This window comes from Leucoraja erinacea, chromosome 15 (assembly GCF_028641065.1).
Source record: "Leucoraja erinacea ecotype New England chromosome 15, Leri_hhj_1, whole genome shotgun sequence".
In the NCBI taxonomy this organism is placed as follows: Eukaryota; Metazoa; Chordata; class Chondrichthyes; order Rajiformes; family Rajidae; genus Leucoraja; species Leucoraja erinaceus.
The window spans coordinates 43,778,355-43,797,449 of NC_073391.1; the positions used below are offsets into that span (position 1 = coordinate 43,778,355).

The 19,095-nt window shown below is 46.1% G+C and overlaps 2 protein-coding genes across 9 annotated transcripts in view; both read right to left on the reverse strand.

Annotated features, from left to right (window-relative positions):
* Positions 1-6,039, reverse strand: part of stox1 (storkhead box 1) — a 36,027-nt gene extending 29,988 nt beyond the window's left edge. The window contains exon 1 of the mRNA XM_055647324.1: positions 4,996-6,039. Coding sequence (XP_055503299.1) covers positions 4,996-5,359 — 364 coding nt within the window. The 5' untranslated portion in view covers positions 5,360-6,039. The remainder of the gene's footprint in view (positions 1-4,995) is intronic.
* A 1,986-nt stretch (positions 6,040-8,025) lies between these two features.
* ccar1 (cell division cycle and apoptosis regulator 1) overlaps positions 8,026-19,095 on the reverse strand; it is a 38,313-nt gene continuing 27,243 nt past the window's right edge. For all 8 annotated transcript variants that reach the window (XM_055647323.1, XM_055647321.1, XM_055647320.1 and 5 more), the window contains 8 exons: positions 17,918-18,172; positions 16,410-16,548; positions 14,916-14,998; positions 14,101-14,241; positions 12,764-12,890; positions 11,104-11,289; positions 9,357-9,562; positions 8,026-8,396 (listed from right to left, as the gene is read on the reverse strand). In XM_055647323.1, coding sequence (XP_055503298.1) covers positions 8,337-8,396; positions 9,357-9,562; positions 11,104-11,289; positions 12,764-12,890; positions 14,101-14,241; positions 14,916-14,998; positions 16,410-16,548; positions 17,918-18,172 — 1,197 coding nt within the window. In that variant the 3' untranslated portion in view covers positions 8,026-8,336. The remainder of the gene's footprint in view (positions 8,397-9,356; positions 9,563-11,103; positions 11,290-12,763; positions 12,891-14,100; positions 14,242-14,915; positions 14,999-16,409; positions 16,549-17,917; positions 18,173-19,095) is intronic.

Here is a 19,095-nt window from a genome sequence, read left to right on the forward strand (position 1 = left end):
CTGTGAAGACAGCTACCAATTGCATCATTATCTGAACTCCCCAAATATTGGTGCATTTCATTCTCATAGCAGCTGTAAACTTGACTTCTCAGACCAGAGGCAATAGTGGGTCAGGTTTTTCCCAAATGATTTCAAAACAAGCTGGTCAAATTTCAAAAGGTGTTTTTTTGAGTGGAAACCTAGCCATGGGGAAATAAATAGCATACATACAAGTTAATAAAGGAACACATGTTTCCCTTTCTTTGAACAATCTTTCTTTGCTTTAAGGTTTGTTCCAGCAATTACACTATTTTTAAAGATCCAGCAGGCACGATTTATTATGCACCTGCCAGTAATCAGAAACCATAGCTAATTTGGGACAGAAATTTTAATTACCTTTTTCTAGACTCTTTTGTTAAAGAGTGCACTGGACCTCAATACCAGCCCTCTCCTCATGCTTTTACTGCTACATGCTCCCTCACTCTCTGCAAAAACCTGCCAGTCCTGCTTGTTAAAATATTAAGTAAACCGTACAGCAATGCAGACACCAGCCGTTCTCAAGTATTTTGTGGCAGTGGAACTGTATCCGCTGAGTCAGCATCGACAGTCCAGGTGGGGATGAAGGAGGGAGTTTAATGTTCTGTAATTAAAATAATATGCAGCAAACAAATGAAAAGGGTGTTACGGTGGCGCAGCGGGAAGATTTGCTGCCTTACAGTGCCAGAGACCCGGGTTTAATCCAGACTACGGGTGCTGTCTGTACTCGAACTTGCGCATTCTCCCTGTAACCCTCGTGGGTTTTCTCCGGGTGCTCCGGTCTCTTCCCACATTCCAAAGATGCGTAGGTAAGTAGAGACAAAGGAACTGCAGATGCTGCTTATACCCAAGTTGGACGCAAAGTGCTGGAGTAACTCAGCGGGTCAGGCAGCATCTCTGGGGAGAACAGATGGGCGACGTTTCGGGTTGGGAAGAAGGGTCCCGTGGGATAGGAAACTAGGCAGATAAACTACTTGCCACTTACTTCATTTGTTTTAGTTTTTGGGGAGGGAGTGTAGAAACAGGCCCTCCGACCGACCAGCAATCAGGGAAGAAGGGTCCCGACCCAAAACGTCACCCATCCTTTTTCTCCAGAGATGCTGCCTGACCTGCTGAGTTGCTCCAGCATTTTGTGTCTAGTTTTGGACGTTAATTGGCCTCTATAAATTGTCCTTGTGTGTAGGGATAGAACTAGTGTACGGGAGATTGCTGTTCGCCGCAGACTCTGTGGGCCAAAGGGCCTGTTTCCATACTGTATCTCTAGCACGAAAACAAATGAGGTAAGAGGCAAGTAGTTCATCTGCCTAGTTTCCTATCCCACGCCAAATACAGTCAGATGAAATCCTTTCACAAGTCACATTGCTGAGCTGTCTTTACAATACTCCACTGTGTGGAACACTGGCCACACTATCAGCATGGCAAAAATGGGTCACTCGTAACTGATATCAAGGAAATGCATTCAAGGCTTGTTGATACAATAGCCGATCCTACCCACAATATCTCTATTCGCCAAATCACGTACACAAGTTGGTGCTTCCTAAATTGCAAGCGCTATAAATTATTCTGCCATCTTTACTTCAGACAAACGACGCAGAAACAGGCCCCTCGGCCCAGCGAGTCTGCACCGGCCAGGGCGGTGAATCTGTGGAATTCATTGCCACAGAAGGCTGGATGGATATTTTTAAGGCAGAGATAGATAGATTCTTGATTAGTACGGGTGCCAGGGTTATGCAGAGAAGGCAGGAGAATGGGGTCAGGAGGGAGAGATAGATCAGCCATAATTTAAAACATAGAAACATAGAAAATAGGTGCAGGAGTAGGTCATTCGGCCCTTCGAGCCTGCACCACCATTCAATATGATCATGGCTGATCATCCAACTCAGTATCCTGAACCTGCCTTCTCTCCATACCCCCTGATCCCTTTAGCCACAAGGGCCACATCTAACTCCCTCTTAAATATAGCCAATGAACTGGCCTCGACTACCTTCTGTGGCAGAGAATTCCAGAGATTCACCAATCTCTGTGTGAAAAATGTTTTCCTCATCTCGGACCTAAAAGATTTCCCTTTTATCCTTAAACTGTGACCCTTTCTTCTGGACTTCCCCAATATCGGGAACAATCTTCCTGCATCTAGCCTGTCCAACCCCTTAAGAATTTTGTAAGTTTCTATAAGATCCCCCCTCAATCTTCTGACAGAGTAGACCTGATGGGCCGAATGGCCTAATTTCTGCTCCTATTACTTTATTCTGACCAGCGATCACCCCGCCCACTAGCTCTATCCCAGTGCCAGGGGCCATTTACAATTTTACTGAAGCTCATTAACCTGCAACGTCTTTGGAGCGTGGGCGGAAACAGGAGCACCCGGAGAAAACCCACGGGGTCACAGGATGGACGTACCCGGGGATTTGTCAGGATCGAACCCGGACCTCTGATGCTGTAATGCAGCAGCTCTACCGCTGCGCCACCGTGTCGCCCTTTCTACGGAGGCAATGTTCTACAAGAACTGCGGCACACACTGAAATCACACACAGAAGTTGCTTTCACATGATAAATAGCCCAAGGACTCAACTCGTTTTCTCTCTGACCAGCCCTGAGGTTGACGAAGTTGAGAGTGACCAACCCATAACCTGTGCGCTGGAGTAGAGTTGGAATGGGACAACTGAGAGAGAGAGAGAGCTATTTGTTCTGTTTCTAACCTGGTGTCATTTTACATCGTGTCTGATGGGTTATTATCATTAGAGGCACCATTATTCCGCCACGATTCGATGAAGTTTCAAAGAATACTGAGCCCTATTGTGCATCGCAAGGTTCAGAATCACAGTCTGCCTGGAAATATCACGAGCCTGACCGTTCACAGAAGAAACATAGAACTATAGACAATAGGTGCAGGAGTAGGCCATTCGGCCCTTCGAGGCAGCACCACCATTCAATATGATCATAGCTGATCAAAAAAATCAGTACCCCATTCCTGCTTTTCCCCCCATATCCCTTGAATCCGTTAGCCCCAAGCGCTAAATCTAACCCTATTATTCCTGATTTCACAAGTTCACAAGTTATCGGAGTAGAACTAGGCCATTCGGCCCATCGAGTCGACCCCGACATTCAATCATGGCTGATCTCTGCCACCTACTCCCATTGGCCTGTCTTCTCCCCTCAACACCCGATCTAAGCAAGAACTTCCCTATCTCTGCCTTAAAAACATCCAGTGGATTGGCCTCCACTGCCTTCTGTGGCAGAGAATTCCACAGATGCACAACTCTCCGGGTGAAAACCAGCAGCTCGGCCAGATCAAGAATTAAGGGGGCTTCGGGAAAATGGAGGCACAAGGAATTGCAGATGCTGATATATTGGGTGTATATATATATGCTGATATATTAACATATAACATTAGTTCGCTGCATGTTATTTTGATGCTGGAATCTTGGGCAAAGCACAACGTGCTGGAGTAACTCGTTTGGTCAGGCGGCATCTCCGGAGGACTGGCTGAGTTTACTCCAGCACTTTGTGTTCTAATTCAGGAGGCTTAGTTACTGATTGCAATCAAAGTGAAACCAGTACTAAATGCTAATCACTGAGAACGTTATTCGTGTTAATCCCCCTTCCTTGCACTAAACATTATTCACGTTATTCCCCGTTTGCACTAAACGGTCACGGTTCCGACCCGGAAGGTCGCCTGTCCATGTCCTCCACAGATGCTGCCTGACCTGCTGAGTTGCGCCAGCACTTTGTGCTTTGCCCAAGATTCCAGCATCAAAATAATATGCAGCGAACTAATAAAAAAGGGGCGCAGCGGTAGAGTTGCTGCCTCACAGCGCCAGAGACGCGAGTTCGATCCTGACCACGGGTGCTGTCTCTGTGCGCCGTTTGTACGTTCCTCCTGTGACCCCGGTGGGTTTTCTCCGGGTGCTCCTGTTTCCGTCCACACTCCAAAGGTGTTGCAGGTTGTAGGTTAATTGGCTTCGGTAAAATTGTAAATTTCCCCTGTCAGTAGGATAGAGCTAGTGGGCTGGTCGGCGCAGACTCGGCGGGCCGAAGGGCCTGTTTCCGCGCTGTATCTATGTCGTCTAAACTGTCACTATGAGGGTCTCAATCCAAAACGCCACCAATCCGTGTTCTCGACCGACCCGCTGAGTGACTCCAGCACTCTTTTTGTGTATTGACCAGGATTTGCAGTTCCTTGTTTCTACATTCATTGCAAACACCCTCACGGCTTGGAAGCCCCAGTCACGTTTACTCTGCAACTTAGTAATTACGTGCAGAGTGATGCGCTCAATGTATCCACATTTGCACCCACCTCTCCTGTCAGAAACATCCTCTGAAGATACCTCACTGGTGATTCTGCACAGACACAATTTCTACAACCAATTTCTCCTGTGGTTTTAATTATAATATACATTCTAATAAACTACCCCCTGTACATTATCCTCCCCCTTCCACAACTATCCTTACCTAAACTACCCCCTCTCCCCTTCTACCCTCTATCCCATCTCACCTCCTCCCACCTTCACCGTCCCCTAGTCCCTCTCCTCTCCCTTCTGCCATCTCAACCCACCCTCACCCCTTCTACCATCTCAACTACCCCTCTACTCTCCTTCTCCGACTATCCTCTGCTTCCCCCAACGACCCCCTAATCCCTATGCTCCTCCAACCACCCCCTTCTCCCACCCCCAATCCCCTCTCCCCCTTCACCCACCCTCACTGTCCCCTCCCCTCTCCCTTCTCCGCTTCCAACTATCCCCCAGCTACCCCTGATCTCATCTCCCATTCTCCCAGCCAACTATCTCCTCTCATCCCCCTGTTCCCACCCCCAACTATTCCCTATCTCTTCTCCTCCCCTTTCTCACACCACCACGGCCCCCTCTCCCATGCCTACTATCATCTTTCAGCCTCCCCCCAGCCCCATTTACGCTCCACCACTCTCCCCACTCTTCTCCAAACCGCACCATTACCCTCTATCTCGCCCCCCCCCCCGACACCCACCTACTGCTCTGATGCGGAGTCCGGGTGGAGGTCTGAGCGCTCTCCGGATCCAGGCTTCCCTCAGCACCTCCAGGTGCGAGGCTCGGCCGCCCAGCAGCAGCACCTCGCCGCCGCCGCCGCCGCCGCCGCCTCCTCCACCGCCCAGGCAGCCGAGTAGCCGGAGCTGCGACACGGCTTGCACCAGGCGCCCGTTCCACACGCTGCGCCCGTTCTCCGCCTTCAGCTCGGCCAGAAGCTGCCGCCCGTCCCGGGACCTCTCCGGCTCCGGCTTCGGGTCTGGATGTGGGTGTGGGTCTGGCACCGTCTCCGAGGCCCCGGCGCCCAGCACCAGCGCCAGCGAGCAGCGGCTCAGCTCCACCAACATGGTGCTCGCCCAGTCGCCTCCCTCGCCCTCTCTGCATGCAGCCCGCCGACGCTGCTGCCAGGCAACCAGTCCCGGGGCCCCGTCACTCACACAGCCACTGGGCGGGAAGGCCGCCGTCCATCCACTGCACCGACCTGTGCAAGATCACTCCTTTTCCTGATCCGCGTCTCATTGAAACATAGAACATAGGTGCAGGAGGAGGCCATTTGGCCCTTCGAGCCTGCACCGCCATTCACTGTGATCATGGCTGATCAACCACATTCAGTAACCCGTGCCTGCCTTCTCCCCAAATCCCTTGATTCCGCTAGACCCTAGAGCTCTATCTACCTAACGCTCTTTTAAATTCATCCAGAGAATTGGCCTCCACTGGCAGAAAATTCCACAAATTCACAACTTTTAAGTGCGATGCTCCGGTATTCCCTGGGAAACGTCTTCTCATTTTGCACTGTACTGTTGCTTTGAAAGATGACAATAAAGGTTGATTGATTGAACTCTCTGGGTGAAAAAGTTTTTCTAATCTGTTTTAAATGGCCTCCCCATTATTCTTAGACTGTAGCCCCTGGTTCTGGACTCCCCTAACGTTGGCATTTTTTTTCCTGCACTAGCATGTCCAGTCCTTTTATAATTTTATACGTTTCTACAAGATATCCTCTCATCCTTCTAAATTCCAATACAAGCCGTCTTTCCAATCTTTCCTCGTAGGACTGTCCTGCCATCCCGGGGATTAACGTGAACCTACACTGCACTAACTCAATAGCAAGGATGTCCTTCCTCAATTAGGAGACCAAAACTGTACACAATACTCCAGGTGTGGTCTCGCCAGGGCCCTGTACAACTGCAGAAGGGCCTCTTTACTCCAACACTCAAATCCTCTCGTTATGAAGGTCAACATGCCAATAGGTTTTTTCACTGCCTGCTGTACCTGCATGCTTACTTTCTACATACAATTATACCAAGCTAAATAACCTACAAACCTGTTTGTTTTGGAGTGTGGGAGGAAATCGAAGATCCCGGAGAAAACCCACACAGGTGTGAACGGGGAGAACGTAGACTCCATAGAGCACCCGTAGTCGGGATCAAACCCGGGTCTCAGGCTCTGTAAGGCAGCAACTCTACTGCTGCGCCGCCGTGATATCAAAAAACACAAGGAACTGTTGGTGTTGGGAACCTGAGCAAAAGGCAAAGTGCTGGAGGAACTCAGCGGGCCAGGCAGCATTGGTGGAGGAAATGGACAGACATTTGGGGTCGGGATCTTCAGGTTGATCAGACAGTATTGTGTGCAGTTTTGGTCCCCTAATTTGAGGAAGGACATTCTTGCTATTCTATGGATGTTTTCAAGAGTGTCAGATAGAGCTATCCATTGTTGCTCATATATCGAATAACACAAGACCTCACTCAGCAGCATGGCTGTCGACATCAATAATGCATCTCCAATCTGCCTAATTGGGTTGTTGTGATAAGCAAATGTCATGTTTTAATATGTACAAGTGTTTTGTTACAGGAAGAGACCCCCCACCGCCCATGTCCACAGCGACCAACCAACGCAGTTATTTCCAACCAATACTTTCAGTGTTATTTACCTTCAAAACCATCCATAGTGATACAGGTCCAGCACCGATGATCCGGCAGCCTTGGTTCCACAGCCTTTCTGGATTATATGGCTTTGCCGGACCAACAGAGGTCATGGCCTCCGAGAGGAGTCCAAAGGTACCAGACTGGTCTGCCTCGGAACAAGATACCAGGCTGCAAAGTCGGCCTCAGAAATCAGCCATGAGAACGGATCTCATTTGCTTTCGAAAGCCATTTGCTTTCTTCACTGCCTCCTGGACCTGCATGCTTACTTTCATTGACTGATGAACAAGGATCCCCCAGATCCTGTTGTACTTCCCCTTTTCCCAACTTGACACCATTTAGATAATAATCTGCCTTCCTGTTTTTGCTACCAAAGTGGATAACCTCACATTTATCCACATTACACTGCATCTGTTCACTCACCCAACCTGTCCAAGTCACCCTGCATTCCCATAGCATCCTCCTCACAGTTCACACTGCCACCCAGCTTTGTGTCATCTGCAAATTTGCTAATGTTACTTTGAATCCCTTCATCTAAACCACTGTAAATAGCTGCGGTCCCAGCACCGAGCCTTGCGGTACCCCATTCATCACTGCCTGCATTTCTACAAGTGACCCGTTAATTCCTATTCCTCGTTTCCTGTCTGCCAACCAATTTTCTGTCCATGTCAGCACTCTACCCCCAATACCATATGCCCTAATTTTGCCCTCTAATCTTCTATGTGGGACCTTATCAAATGCTGTCTGAAAGTCCAGGTACACTACATCCACTGGCTCGCCCTTGTCCATTTTCCTAGTTACATCCTCAAAAGAATTCCAGAAGATTAGTTAAACATGATTTCCCCTTCGTAAATCCATGCTGACAAGGACGATCCTGTTACTGATATACAAATGTGCCGCTATTTCATCTATTGAGGGGGTAACTTTTTCACACAAATAGTGCCGAGTGTATGGAGACCCCTCTATGACTCTCTCTCTCTGTGACTCTAAAATCATTTGTTTTAAATCATTTAATCATTTAAATGATTAGGTATTTAGCAATGCAGACCAGTAACCCTCACCATTCAGCTTGGAACACAATGTGACCGACTAAATTGTCTGGTTTCTTGTACTTTATTAACATAAAAAGTTAATGTTCTTCTAAAAACACTGAGCAATGCAAGGGTACCTTCAGTTGAGTAACTAGCAAATCTCTGAAGCAGTTAGGAACGCCACCTTTTGCAAAGATTGTTTTGTTTTTAATAGATCACGGTTATTCAGAACTTTGTACATCTTTTTTTTTTCTACAAACACACCCTGAAACTACAAAAAATCCATTACACATGCAGCGCTTCAGCCAACTGCAACTTAATAAAATCATTTTTATAACAACATGTTCGACTACCCAGGGACCCACACCACCACTTCATGCAGGAGCTCCGTTTTCTTTTGACTTTTGACTTTTGTCTTCATCGGAATTTTCTCCCTGTTTTGAAACAAAGTTAAGAGAAGACAATCAATTGAACAGGAAATCAATTGAACCAGATATTCAGAGACACCTAAAGCAAAGGATGCTGCTGTATACATTTAAGCACGCATGATTCAGGTTCAAAACTGCCCACTGTACGGAGTTTGTACATTCTCCCTGTGAACGCCTGGGTTTTCTTAGGGCGCTTCGGCTTAATAGATCAGAAGTAATAGGAGCAGAATTGGGTAATTTGGCCCATCAAGTCTATTCCTCCATTCAATCATGGCTGATCTATCTCTCCCTCCTAACCCCATTCTCCTGCCTTTTCCCCCATAACCCGACACTCACATTAATCAAGAATCTATCTACCTCTGCCTAAAAGATATACGTTACCGGCCTCCACAGCTATCTGTGGCAAAGAATTCCGCTGATTCACCACCCTCTGACTGAAGAAATTCATCCTCATCTCCTTTCTAAAGGAACGTCCTGTAATACTGAGGCTATGACTCTCCCACTAGTGGAAACATCCTTTCCACATCCACTCTATCCAAACCTTTCACTATTCGGTAAATTTCAATGAGGTGCCGCCCCCCCCAATCCCTCTAAACACCAGCGAATACAGGCCCAGTGCCTTCAAACAATCATCATAGGTTAACCCATTCATTCCTGGGATCATTTTTCTAAACCTCCTCTGGACCCTCTTCAGAGCATGCACATCCTTCCTCAGATTTGGTGCCCAAAATTGCTCACAGTTCGCCAAATGCGGCCTAACCAGCACTGTATAGAGACTCAGTTTCCTCCCACACTCCAAGGACGTACAGATTTGTAGGTTGATTGGCCTCATAAATTACCCCTGTAGAACAGCTAATGTACAATGTACGATCGCTGGTCGGAGCAGTATTGATAGGCCGAAGGGCCTATGCCCACACTGTAGCTCTGAGGTCTAACAGTAACATGGGGGCAAAACGCCATATTTACCTTCTTAAGGGCACTGTGAATTTCCTCCATAACTGACGTGAGTTTCTTGTTGGTGTTAATCAGCTGTTGTTCAAAACGCAGCTTTGCTTCCTCAAACACTTTCATATTTTCCTCAGCTCTGGCGAGATATTTCTTGTTCTCTTTCAATTCTGTAGACATGGTTTTGGTTGCATTTTCCATAGTAGATATATGCTTTTTCCCTTCGTCTGTACAAAGTAAGATTGAAATTATCGTATCATTTAATAAAATCATTTTTTTAAATCACAATTATGTCTGGGTTGGACACTATTAGCTAGAAAGAGTAGTTAGACAAATGTGGATTGTTTTCTTTGGAGCGAGGGAGGTGATGCTTCTTCAGAGAGAAGGCAGGAGAATGAGGTTAGGGAGAGATAGATTAGCCATGATTGAATGGCGGAGTAGACTTGATGGGCCGAATGGTCTAATTCTACTCCTATTCCGTTTGACTGTGTAACTGATTGTAGTGAAGGGGAGGAAGGTACAAATAGAGGTGGAGCAGGACAGAGTATGGCAAGTAATAGAGAAACACTGTGAATCGAACAGCATTTTATTTTAAAGGGCTACACAGTGGTGCAGCTGGTAGAGGAGATTTACCAGAATCATGCCAGGATTACAGAGCATTAGCTGCAGGGAGAGGCGGGACAGACTTGGATTTTTTTCTCTGGAACGCTGGAAGTTGTGGGGAGAACTAACAGAAGTATATAAAATGTTCAGGGGCATAGATGGGGTAGACAGTCAGCAACCTTTCCCCAGGATGGAAAAATCAAATCAAATACTCGAGGGCTTAGCTTTAAGGTGAGAGGGGCAAAGTTTAAAGGAGATGTGTGCACAGCAAATTAAAAAATATATAAACAGTGAGTGGCGAGCGCCTGGAACGTGCTGCTGGGTTGAGGCAGATATGATAGTAAATTGGAGATAGACACAAAAAGCTGGAGTAACTCAGCGAGGTAAGCAGCATCTCTGGAGAGATGGAGTGGGTGACGTTTCGGGTCGAGCCCCTTTCTTCAGACGTGATAGTGAAATTGGGTATGGTAGTAGACAAAAATGCTGGAGAAACTCAGCGGGTGAGGCAGCATCTATGGTGCAAAGGAAATAGGCAACGTTATGATAGTGCCTGTTGGATGGGCAAATTGATATGCAGGGAATGGAGGATATGAATTAATAGCAGGCAGTCAAGAGTTGGCCTTGGTATCATGTTCAGCATAGACATTGTGGGCCAAAAGGCCTGTTCTTGTGATGTACTATTCTATATTCTATCTACAAAGCACCCACATGAATCGTTGAACAGGCATAACCTAAAAGATAGTGGACCAAGAACCGGCACGTTAGCATTTTGGGTCAGATTAAAAGATATTCATCCAAACACCAACACTGCACTCCACAGATGCTGCATGACATTTTCTGTTTTGTAAGTAGTTACAATGCGCATTAACATGATGCTACTTGGATACAATGCGACTGATGAATTGGGGGAACACTACTTGGAATTACACAGGCCGAAGTAGTTGTAACACAATTTCCATGGAGAACACGAGAAGCAAAGATTATAGCATTCTGTCTCTATCTTTGGTATAAACCAGCATCTGCAGTCCCTTTTTATTGCAAAGTTCAGACCACTGGGTTGGAAGCTACCCGAGAGAAACACGAGGTGCTGTTCCTCCAATTTGGGTGTGGCCTCACTCTGCCAATGGAAGGTGGGAGTTAAAATGGTTAGCAACCACTTTCTTACCAATCTTGATCTCCAGAGTCTGCGCCTTCAGCTCCATTTCCGCCCGAGCCTTTTCACTTTTTTGTAATTTTTGCAGCAAGTTACCCACATCCACCATAGTTCCATTATACACGATCAGATTGTTGTCCTCAGACTTCATGTTGGCTTCCGCCTTCACTATTGAATGAGGCAACAACAGTTTGTTTCCTGAAATGAAGACAAAAGAGACGTCATTCTCCAGAGTCGGGATTCAGAATTTCATGATCAGGGCACGATGTACAGCGTGGAAACGGGCCCTTCTGGTTGTGGGTTTTCATTACAGTGTGGGAAAACTATGAATCTCAAAGACCAGAGGGCACAGATTTAAAGGGAGGGGAGCGAAGTTCAATGGAGATGCGCGGGGCAAGTGTTTGTTAAACAGAGGGTAGTAGGTGCCAGGAACGCACTGCCAGGGGCGATGGTGGAGGCAGATAGAATAGGATAGTGGCTTTAAAGAGGCTTTTAGGTGGGTACACGGAAAAGCAGGAAATAGAGAGGTATAGATCTTGTGTTTAAGAAAGAACTGCAGATGGTGGGAAAATCAAAGGTAGACAAAAATGCTGCAAAAACTCAGTGGATGAGGCAGCTTCTACGGAGCGAAGGAATAGGTGCTTTTCGTGTCGAGACCCTTCTTCAGACTCACCTATAGATCTTGTATAGTCAGAGGGGATAAGTTTAACTTGGCATCATGTTTGGCACAGATACTGTGTTCCGAAGGGCCTGTGCTATACAATATTTAAAACTGTACTTTGCACAATAAGGCTCTTTCCCCCTTTAATTATATTGCTTACAGTGTACTATGTTTAAATATTCTGTTGTGCTGCTGCAAGAGTTTCATTGTTCTATCTGGGACATATGACAAGAAAACGCTTGACTCTCGATGCAAGTTTATCATGACTTTCCCATCCTTTGGAAGTGAACAGTCTAATTTTTACCAGGCTCACTAACCTTCTTTTAGGATTTTTACTCAACAAATCTTTTGAACGGCCACCCCATTTTGACTCAACTATCCAAGTGTCCCACTTACTTCATCCTGTGGAAGAGCAGCGTAGGTTCACCAGGTTCATTCCTGGGATTGCGGGACTGACATATATGAGGAAAGAATGGATCGACTAGGCTTATATTCACTGGAATCTAGAAGGAGAGGGAATCTTATAGAAACATATAACATTCTTACGGGATAGGACAGGCCAGAAAAATGTTCCCGATGTTGGGGGAGTGCAGGTGTCACAGTTTAAGAATAAGGGGTAAGCCATTTAGGACTGAGATGAGGAAAAACTTTTTCACCCAGAGAGTTGTGAATCTATGGAATTCTCTGCTACAGAAGGCAGCGGAGTCCAATTCACTGGATGTAGATATAGCCCTTTGGGCTATCGGAATCAAGGGATATGGGGAGAAAGCGAGAATGGGGTACTGATTTTGGATGATCAGCCATGATCGTATTGAATGGCGGTGCTGGCATGAATGGCCTACTCCTGCAACTATTTTCAATGTTTCTATTCAACAAAAGTTATTTTACCACCAAGGATGGCTGTATAGTCGACAAATTAATTCTATTACACGCGGCAGTGAATTCAAGCAGGAAAAATAAGGAGACCACTTTGATCATTGTGAGGGGCATTCAATAAATGTGGTACAGTACCCAGCAGATTATCCAATTCCACCTCGTTCTCTGTTACTGGCGGCTTTACTTCATCATTTGAGCCGTCTGTTAGCTTCCTGTAGGAGCAAGTCTCCCGTAGAATCACTTTATTGATCAACTTCTTAACCTGGGAACAAAAATTAAAACACTTTTGATTAGGATACTAATATTGTTCTTTTTTCAGCTAATCTTTCCTTCTGGTCAAAGGAATTCCTCCTCATCTCCATTCTAAAGGTACGTCCTTTCATTCTGAGGCCGAGTCCTCTAGTTTAGTTTAGTTTGGAGTTTGGAGTTACAGCCGCGCCGACCAGCGATCCCCGCACACTAACACTGTCCTACACGCACTAGGGACAATCTTACACATACACCAAGCCAATCAACCTTCAAACCTATACGTCTTTGGAGTGTGGGAGGAAACCGAAGATCTCAGAGAAAACGCAGGCAGGTCACGGGGAGAACGTACAAACTCCGTACAGACAGCACCCGTAGTCAGGATCGAACCCGGGTCTCCGGCGCTGCAAGGCCGCAACTCTACCACGGCGCCACTGTGCCGCTCTAGTCCTAGACACTCCCACTATTGGGAACAACCTTGCCACAGTCACTCTATCAAGGCCTTTCATTATTCGGAAAGGTTTCAACAAGAACCACCCACCTCCTTTATCCTTTTATCTGAATATTTTCTCTCTTGTCCAAAGGCAGAGTTCAAAGGTAGCCCCAGCTGTGATCAGCTTACAGTACAGAATGTAAAGATGGTGGGAATCTACTGATCTTTTAAGCAGGGAATTGGGAAATCCTAATTTTCTTCCCTCCTGATCCAAGGATGTGTAATCACCAGACTTCAGACTTGAAATACAGCGCGGAAAAAGGCACTTTGGCCCACCAAGTCTGCGCCGATCAGCGATCACCCACATACACTATCCTACACACACTCGGGATAATTTTTACTTAACCAACAAACCTGCACCTCTTTGGAATGTGGGATGAAACCCACGCGGTCACATGGAGAACGTATAAACTCCGTACAGACAGCACCCATAGTCAGGATTGAATCTGGGTCTCTGTTGCTGTAAGATACCGACTCTACCATAGTTCCACTATGCCGCCCCTACAAGGCTGCTGCGCCACTGTGCCGTCCCTGCTACAAAGCTGAGACTACAGCATGGTTTCACCTGCACAACGGTCGAGGATCTTTGTTGCGTCTCTGCCCGAGAGGCTCTACCTGGAGTGCATTTGCTAACTTGGCCGACATTCTTGTTTTTGTGGCGTCATTAGTGACATGAAGTGCACCAGCTTCCTGTTTGGCATAAATTCAACCCATTTCTAACAAAGAACTGTACCTGCGCACGTGAAAGGTGAAGTCCAAGGGTATAGATGATTTCCTCCAGATCCTTCTCCAGCAGGTAACCGCAGTAACTTTGATCAAAGTAAACAAAGGCGAGAAGAAGGTCCTTGTTGAACGTGAACAGCTGCTTCTTTTCCTTAAAGGGACAAAATGGTTACATTTTACAAAACGAGTAATTTGCTTAACTTGATCTTGACTGTCCTGGAATTATTTGCTTTTCAGGCACCTCATGTTAAATGCAGGGGTTACCTGGGGGGAGTCGAATAGCAGTAAATAAAGTAAAAACACGCAAACTAAACATGGATTGATGCTTTATTATCACATGCAACATTTCAGCATGAAATTCTTTGTTTTGCGTACCAGACACAAGGTATGCAAAGAGTCGCCACGTACAGGGCGGTGACTAAATTACAAAGTGTTCAAGTATTCACTATAGTCCCCAATGGTGCCTCTTTGCTCTCGGCTGAGGGAGGTTTCGCTGGTGAACCGCAAGAGGGGGAGAGGAGGGAAGGCCAAGGAAGAGCTGCGAAGAGACTGGCAGGAAACAAGGAGGGACCCGGTGGGATGGGCTGCTGAGAACAAAGAGGGGCCCGGCGCGGGAGGGCCACCAAGAGAAGAAAAGGGACCCCCCCACCCCCCTCCGGAGAACAACGAGGGACCATTGCGACTCTAATTATTACTTTTGTAACTTTGTTCACACAAGATATGTGCCGACTATTTGCATATAATTTGCATTGTATGTAAAACGAAATAATTTCACTGTATCTAGCTACATGGGACAATAGAGTATCATTAAAACTGACATCATACCTTGTCTTTGGAAGTGGTATCTCTGGATCTCTGCGATCCTTCTCGCCGGTCATCCTTTAGATCTCGGTCTTCATCATCCCTATCTGTTGAGAGCAACGTTTTTAAATACAATGTTTAATGTGAAGTACTATGCAGTACTATTTTATGTACAATATATTATTTTGCTACCATTTTGCTATAGAAGTTATATTTCCTTAGTCAGATAGCTTAAAGGATGGATTGATTGTTTTAAAGATACAGCATGGATACAGGCCCTTCAGACCACTGAGTCCGCATCGTCCAGAGATCACCCCGTAATGCATGCAGTATAATGTGGATAAATGTAAGGTTATCCACTTTGGTGGCAAGAACATGAAGGCAAATTATTATCTAAATGTTGTCAGATTAGGAAAAGGAGAAGTGCAATGACACCTGGGTGTCCATGTACATCAGTCACTGAATGTAAGCATGCAGGTACAGCAGGCAGTGATGAAAGCTAATGGCATGTTGGCCTTCATAACGAGAGGGTTTGAGTTTAGGAGCAAAGAGGTCCTTCTGCAGTTGTACAGGGCCCTGGTGAAACCACACCTGGATTATTGTGTGCAGTTTTGGTCTCCTAATTTGAGGAAGGACATTCTTGCTATTGAGGGAGTGCAGCGTAGGTTCACAAGATTAATTCTCAGGATAGCGGGACTGTCATACGATGAAAGGATGGAATGACTGGGCTAGTATGCACTGGAATTTAGGATGAGAGGGGTTCGTATAGAAACATATAAAATTATTACTGGATGCAGGAAACATGTTCCCGATGTTGGGGGAATCCAGAACCAGGGGCCACAGTTTAAGAATAAGAGGTAGGCCATTTAGGACTGAGATGAGGAAAAACTTTTTCACCCAGAGAGTTGTAAATTTTGTGGAATTCTCTGCCACAGAAGGTAGTGGAGACCGATTCACTGGATGCATTCAAAAGAGAGTTAGATAGAGCTCTTAGCACTAGTGGAATCAAGGGATACGGGGAGAAGGCAGGAATGGAGTACTGATTGTGGATGATCAGCCATGATCGCATTGAATGGCGGTGCTGGCTTGAAGGGCTGAATTGCCTACTCCTGCACCTATTTTCTATGCATTTATGTACACTGGCACGATCCTACACACCAGGGACAATTTACAATGTTAACAGGGAATTTGGGTGATCAATGGTTGGTATGGACTCGGTGGGCTTCAGGACCTGTTTCCATGCTGTATCACTTCACAAGCTAGAAAAACTAAAACAAACCTTTTCCAGAAAAAAATGTTGGAGTTACTCAGCAGGTCAGGCGGCATCTGTGGTCAGGACTATTCTTAAAACTGGACGTCCAAGGATAGGTCCTGACCCCAAACGTATCCATGTCCCCCAGAGATGGTGCCTGACCCACTGAGTTACTCCAGCATTTTGTGTTTGTACCATCTGCAGTTCTTTGTTTCTATATAAACGTTCTCCAGCAGGACGGATAAGTAACTTAGTCAAAACGTTACCATCTTCATCGTAATCCTCAGCGTCTTCTGCATATAGAGGATCATAGTCGTCCATATTGGCATCCTCTTCCATTTCTTCATCCTCCTTCGAATCATTCCTCTTCCTGAAATCTTTCTCCTCTCGGCCCTTCTCTTCTTTCTGCAAGGTTACCAAAACATATTATTTATTTTCTAAGTTCATGACGTTATAAAATGAGTTTGAGTTTAGTTTATTGACACCCGCATCGAGGTACAGTGAAAAGCTTTTGTTGCGTGTTACCCAGTCAGCGGAAAGACAATACATGATTACAATCGAGTCGTCCACAGTGTACAGAGATAGCAAAAGGATTTGAGTATACGAGCAGGGAGGTTCTACTGCAGTTGTACAGGGTCTTGGTGAGACCACACCTGGAGTATTGCGTACAGTTTTGGTCTCCTAATCCGAGGAAAGACATTCTTGCCATAGAGGGAGTACAGAGAAGGTTCACCAGACTGATTCCTGGGATGTCCAGACTTTCATATGAAGAAAGACTGGATAGACTCGGCTTGTACTCGCTAGAATTTAGAAGATTGAGGGGGGATCTTATAGAAACTTACAAAATTCTTAAGGGGTTGGACAGGCTAGATGCAGGAAGATTTTTCCCGATGTTGGGGAAGTCCAGAACAAGGGGTCATAGTTTAAGGATAAGGGGGAAATCTTTTAGGACCGAGATGAGAAAAACCTTTTTCACACAGGGAGTGGTGAATCTCTGGAATTCTCTGCCGCAGAAGGTGGTTGAGGCCAGTTCATCGGCTATATTTAAGAGTGAGTTAGATTTGGCCCTTGTGGCTAAAGGGATCAGGGGGTATGGAGAGAAGGCAGGAACAGGATACTGAGTTGGATGATCAGCCATGATCATATTGAATGGCGGTGCAGGCTCGAAGGGCCGAATGGCCTACTCCTGCACCTATTTTCTATGTTTCTATATGATAAGGGGAATAGCGTGAATAGCGTATAGTCAAAGTCCAGTAAAGTCTGATCAAAGATAGTCTGAGGGTCTTCCAACACATCTGCGTGCACATGATCCATATCCCTCTACTCCCTACACTCCCATGTGCCTATCCAAAAGCCTCTTAAACGCCACCATCATATCTGTCTCCACCACCACCCCAGGCAATGCGTTTCCCACTTCATTGCGTAAAAAATTTGCTCCATACATCTTCATTCAGCTTTCTTCTTCTTACCTCATAACTATGCCCTCTAGTGTTGGGTAAAACATTCCGACTGCCTCGCCTATCTATGCCTCTCTTAATTTGATAGACTTCTATCAAGTCTCTCCTCAGCCTCCGACACTCTGGAGAAAAGATTCCAAGGCTTAGATATCTAACCTTTCCCTGTAACTGAAACCCTCAAAGCCAGCCACCATTCAGGTAAATCTCCTCTGCACCCCCTCCAAAGCCGCCACATCTTTCCTGTGATGGGGCGACTAGAACTGCACATAATACTCCAAACGCACGCAAGACTCCAAAATTCCAAATATATTCCAAACCTTATTTCCATCTTTTTCTTCCTTCTTATCCTTCTCATCTCCGGATTTTCGTCTTTTGTTTTTTGGCTCATTGTTCTCCTCCTCCTTCTCTTCCTTTTTCTCTTTTTTCTCACCGTCTTTTTTATCATCCTTCCGCTCTTTCTTCTCTTTTTCCTTCTTGTCGTCCACAGCCGGGAGAGCGACGAGCGCCTTGTATATGCGATACCCAAAGTCTCTCTGCAGCATTTCATTGAAGAGTTCAGCAAACAGAGAGACCTGCAAGGGAAAATGTGGGTGAAAATTCATTATGGTGAGGGAAGCAGACTCCATCAGTTACGATCGAATGGCCGAGGAAACTCATTGGGCCGAATGTTGTGGATCTCATTGAAACATGTAAGATTGTTAAGGACTCGGACACACTAGAGGCAGGAAACACGTTCCCAATGTTGGGGGGCGTCCAGAACCAGGGGCCACAGTTTGAGAATAAGGAGTAAGCCATTTAGAACAGAGACGAGGAAACACTTTTTCTCACAGAGAGCGGTGAGACTGTGGAATTCTCTGCCTCAGTGGAGGCAGGTTCTCTGGATGCTTTCAAGAGAGAGATAGATAGGGCTCTTAAAAATAGCGGAGTCAGGGGATATGGGGAAAAGGCAGGAACGGGGTACTGATTGGGGATGATCAGCCGAGATCACATTGAATGGCGGTGCTGGATCGAAGGGCCGAATGGCCTACTCCTGCACCTATTGTCTATTGAATGGCCTATTCTACTCCCGTGTCCTATGAACTCTCATATAAGTGGAGAGAGGCACAAAATGCTGGAGTAACTCAGCACGCCAGGCAGCATCGGTGGAGAACAGGAACATGTGACGTTTCGGGTCAAGACCCTTCATCAGATCTATTGATGTCTGACAAAGGGTCTCGACCTGAAATGTCACCTATTCCTTTTCTCAAAAGATGTTGCCTGACCAGCTGAGTTACTCCAGCATTTTGTGTCTATCTTTGGTGTAAACCACATCTGCAGTTCTTTGTTACACACTCTTATATGTGGGTTCTGTTTTGAACGGAGATGAGGAGGCATTTATTTAGTCAAAGGGTGGTGAATCTGTGGAATTCCTTGGCACAGATGGCTGTGGAGGCCATAGGGTATTTTTAAAGCAGAGATTGATGGGTTCTTGATTGGTAAGGGCGTCAAAGGTTAT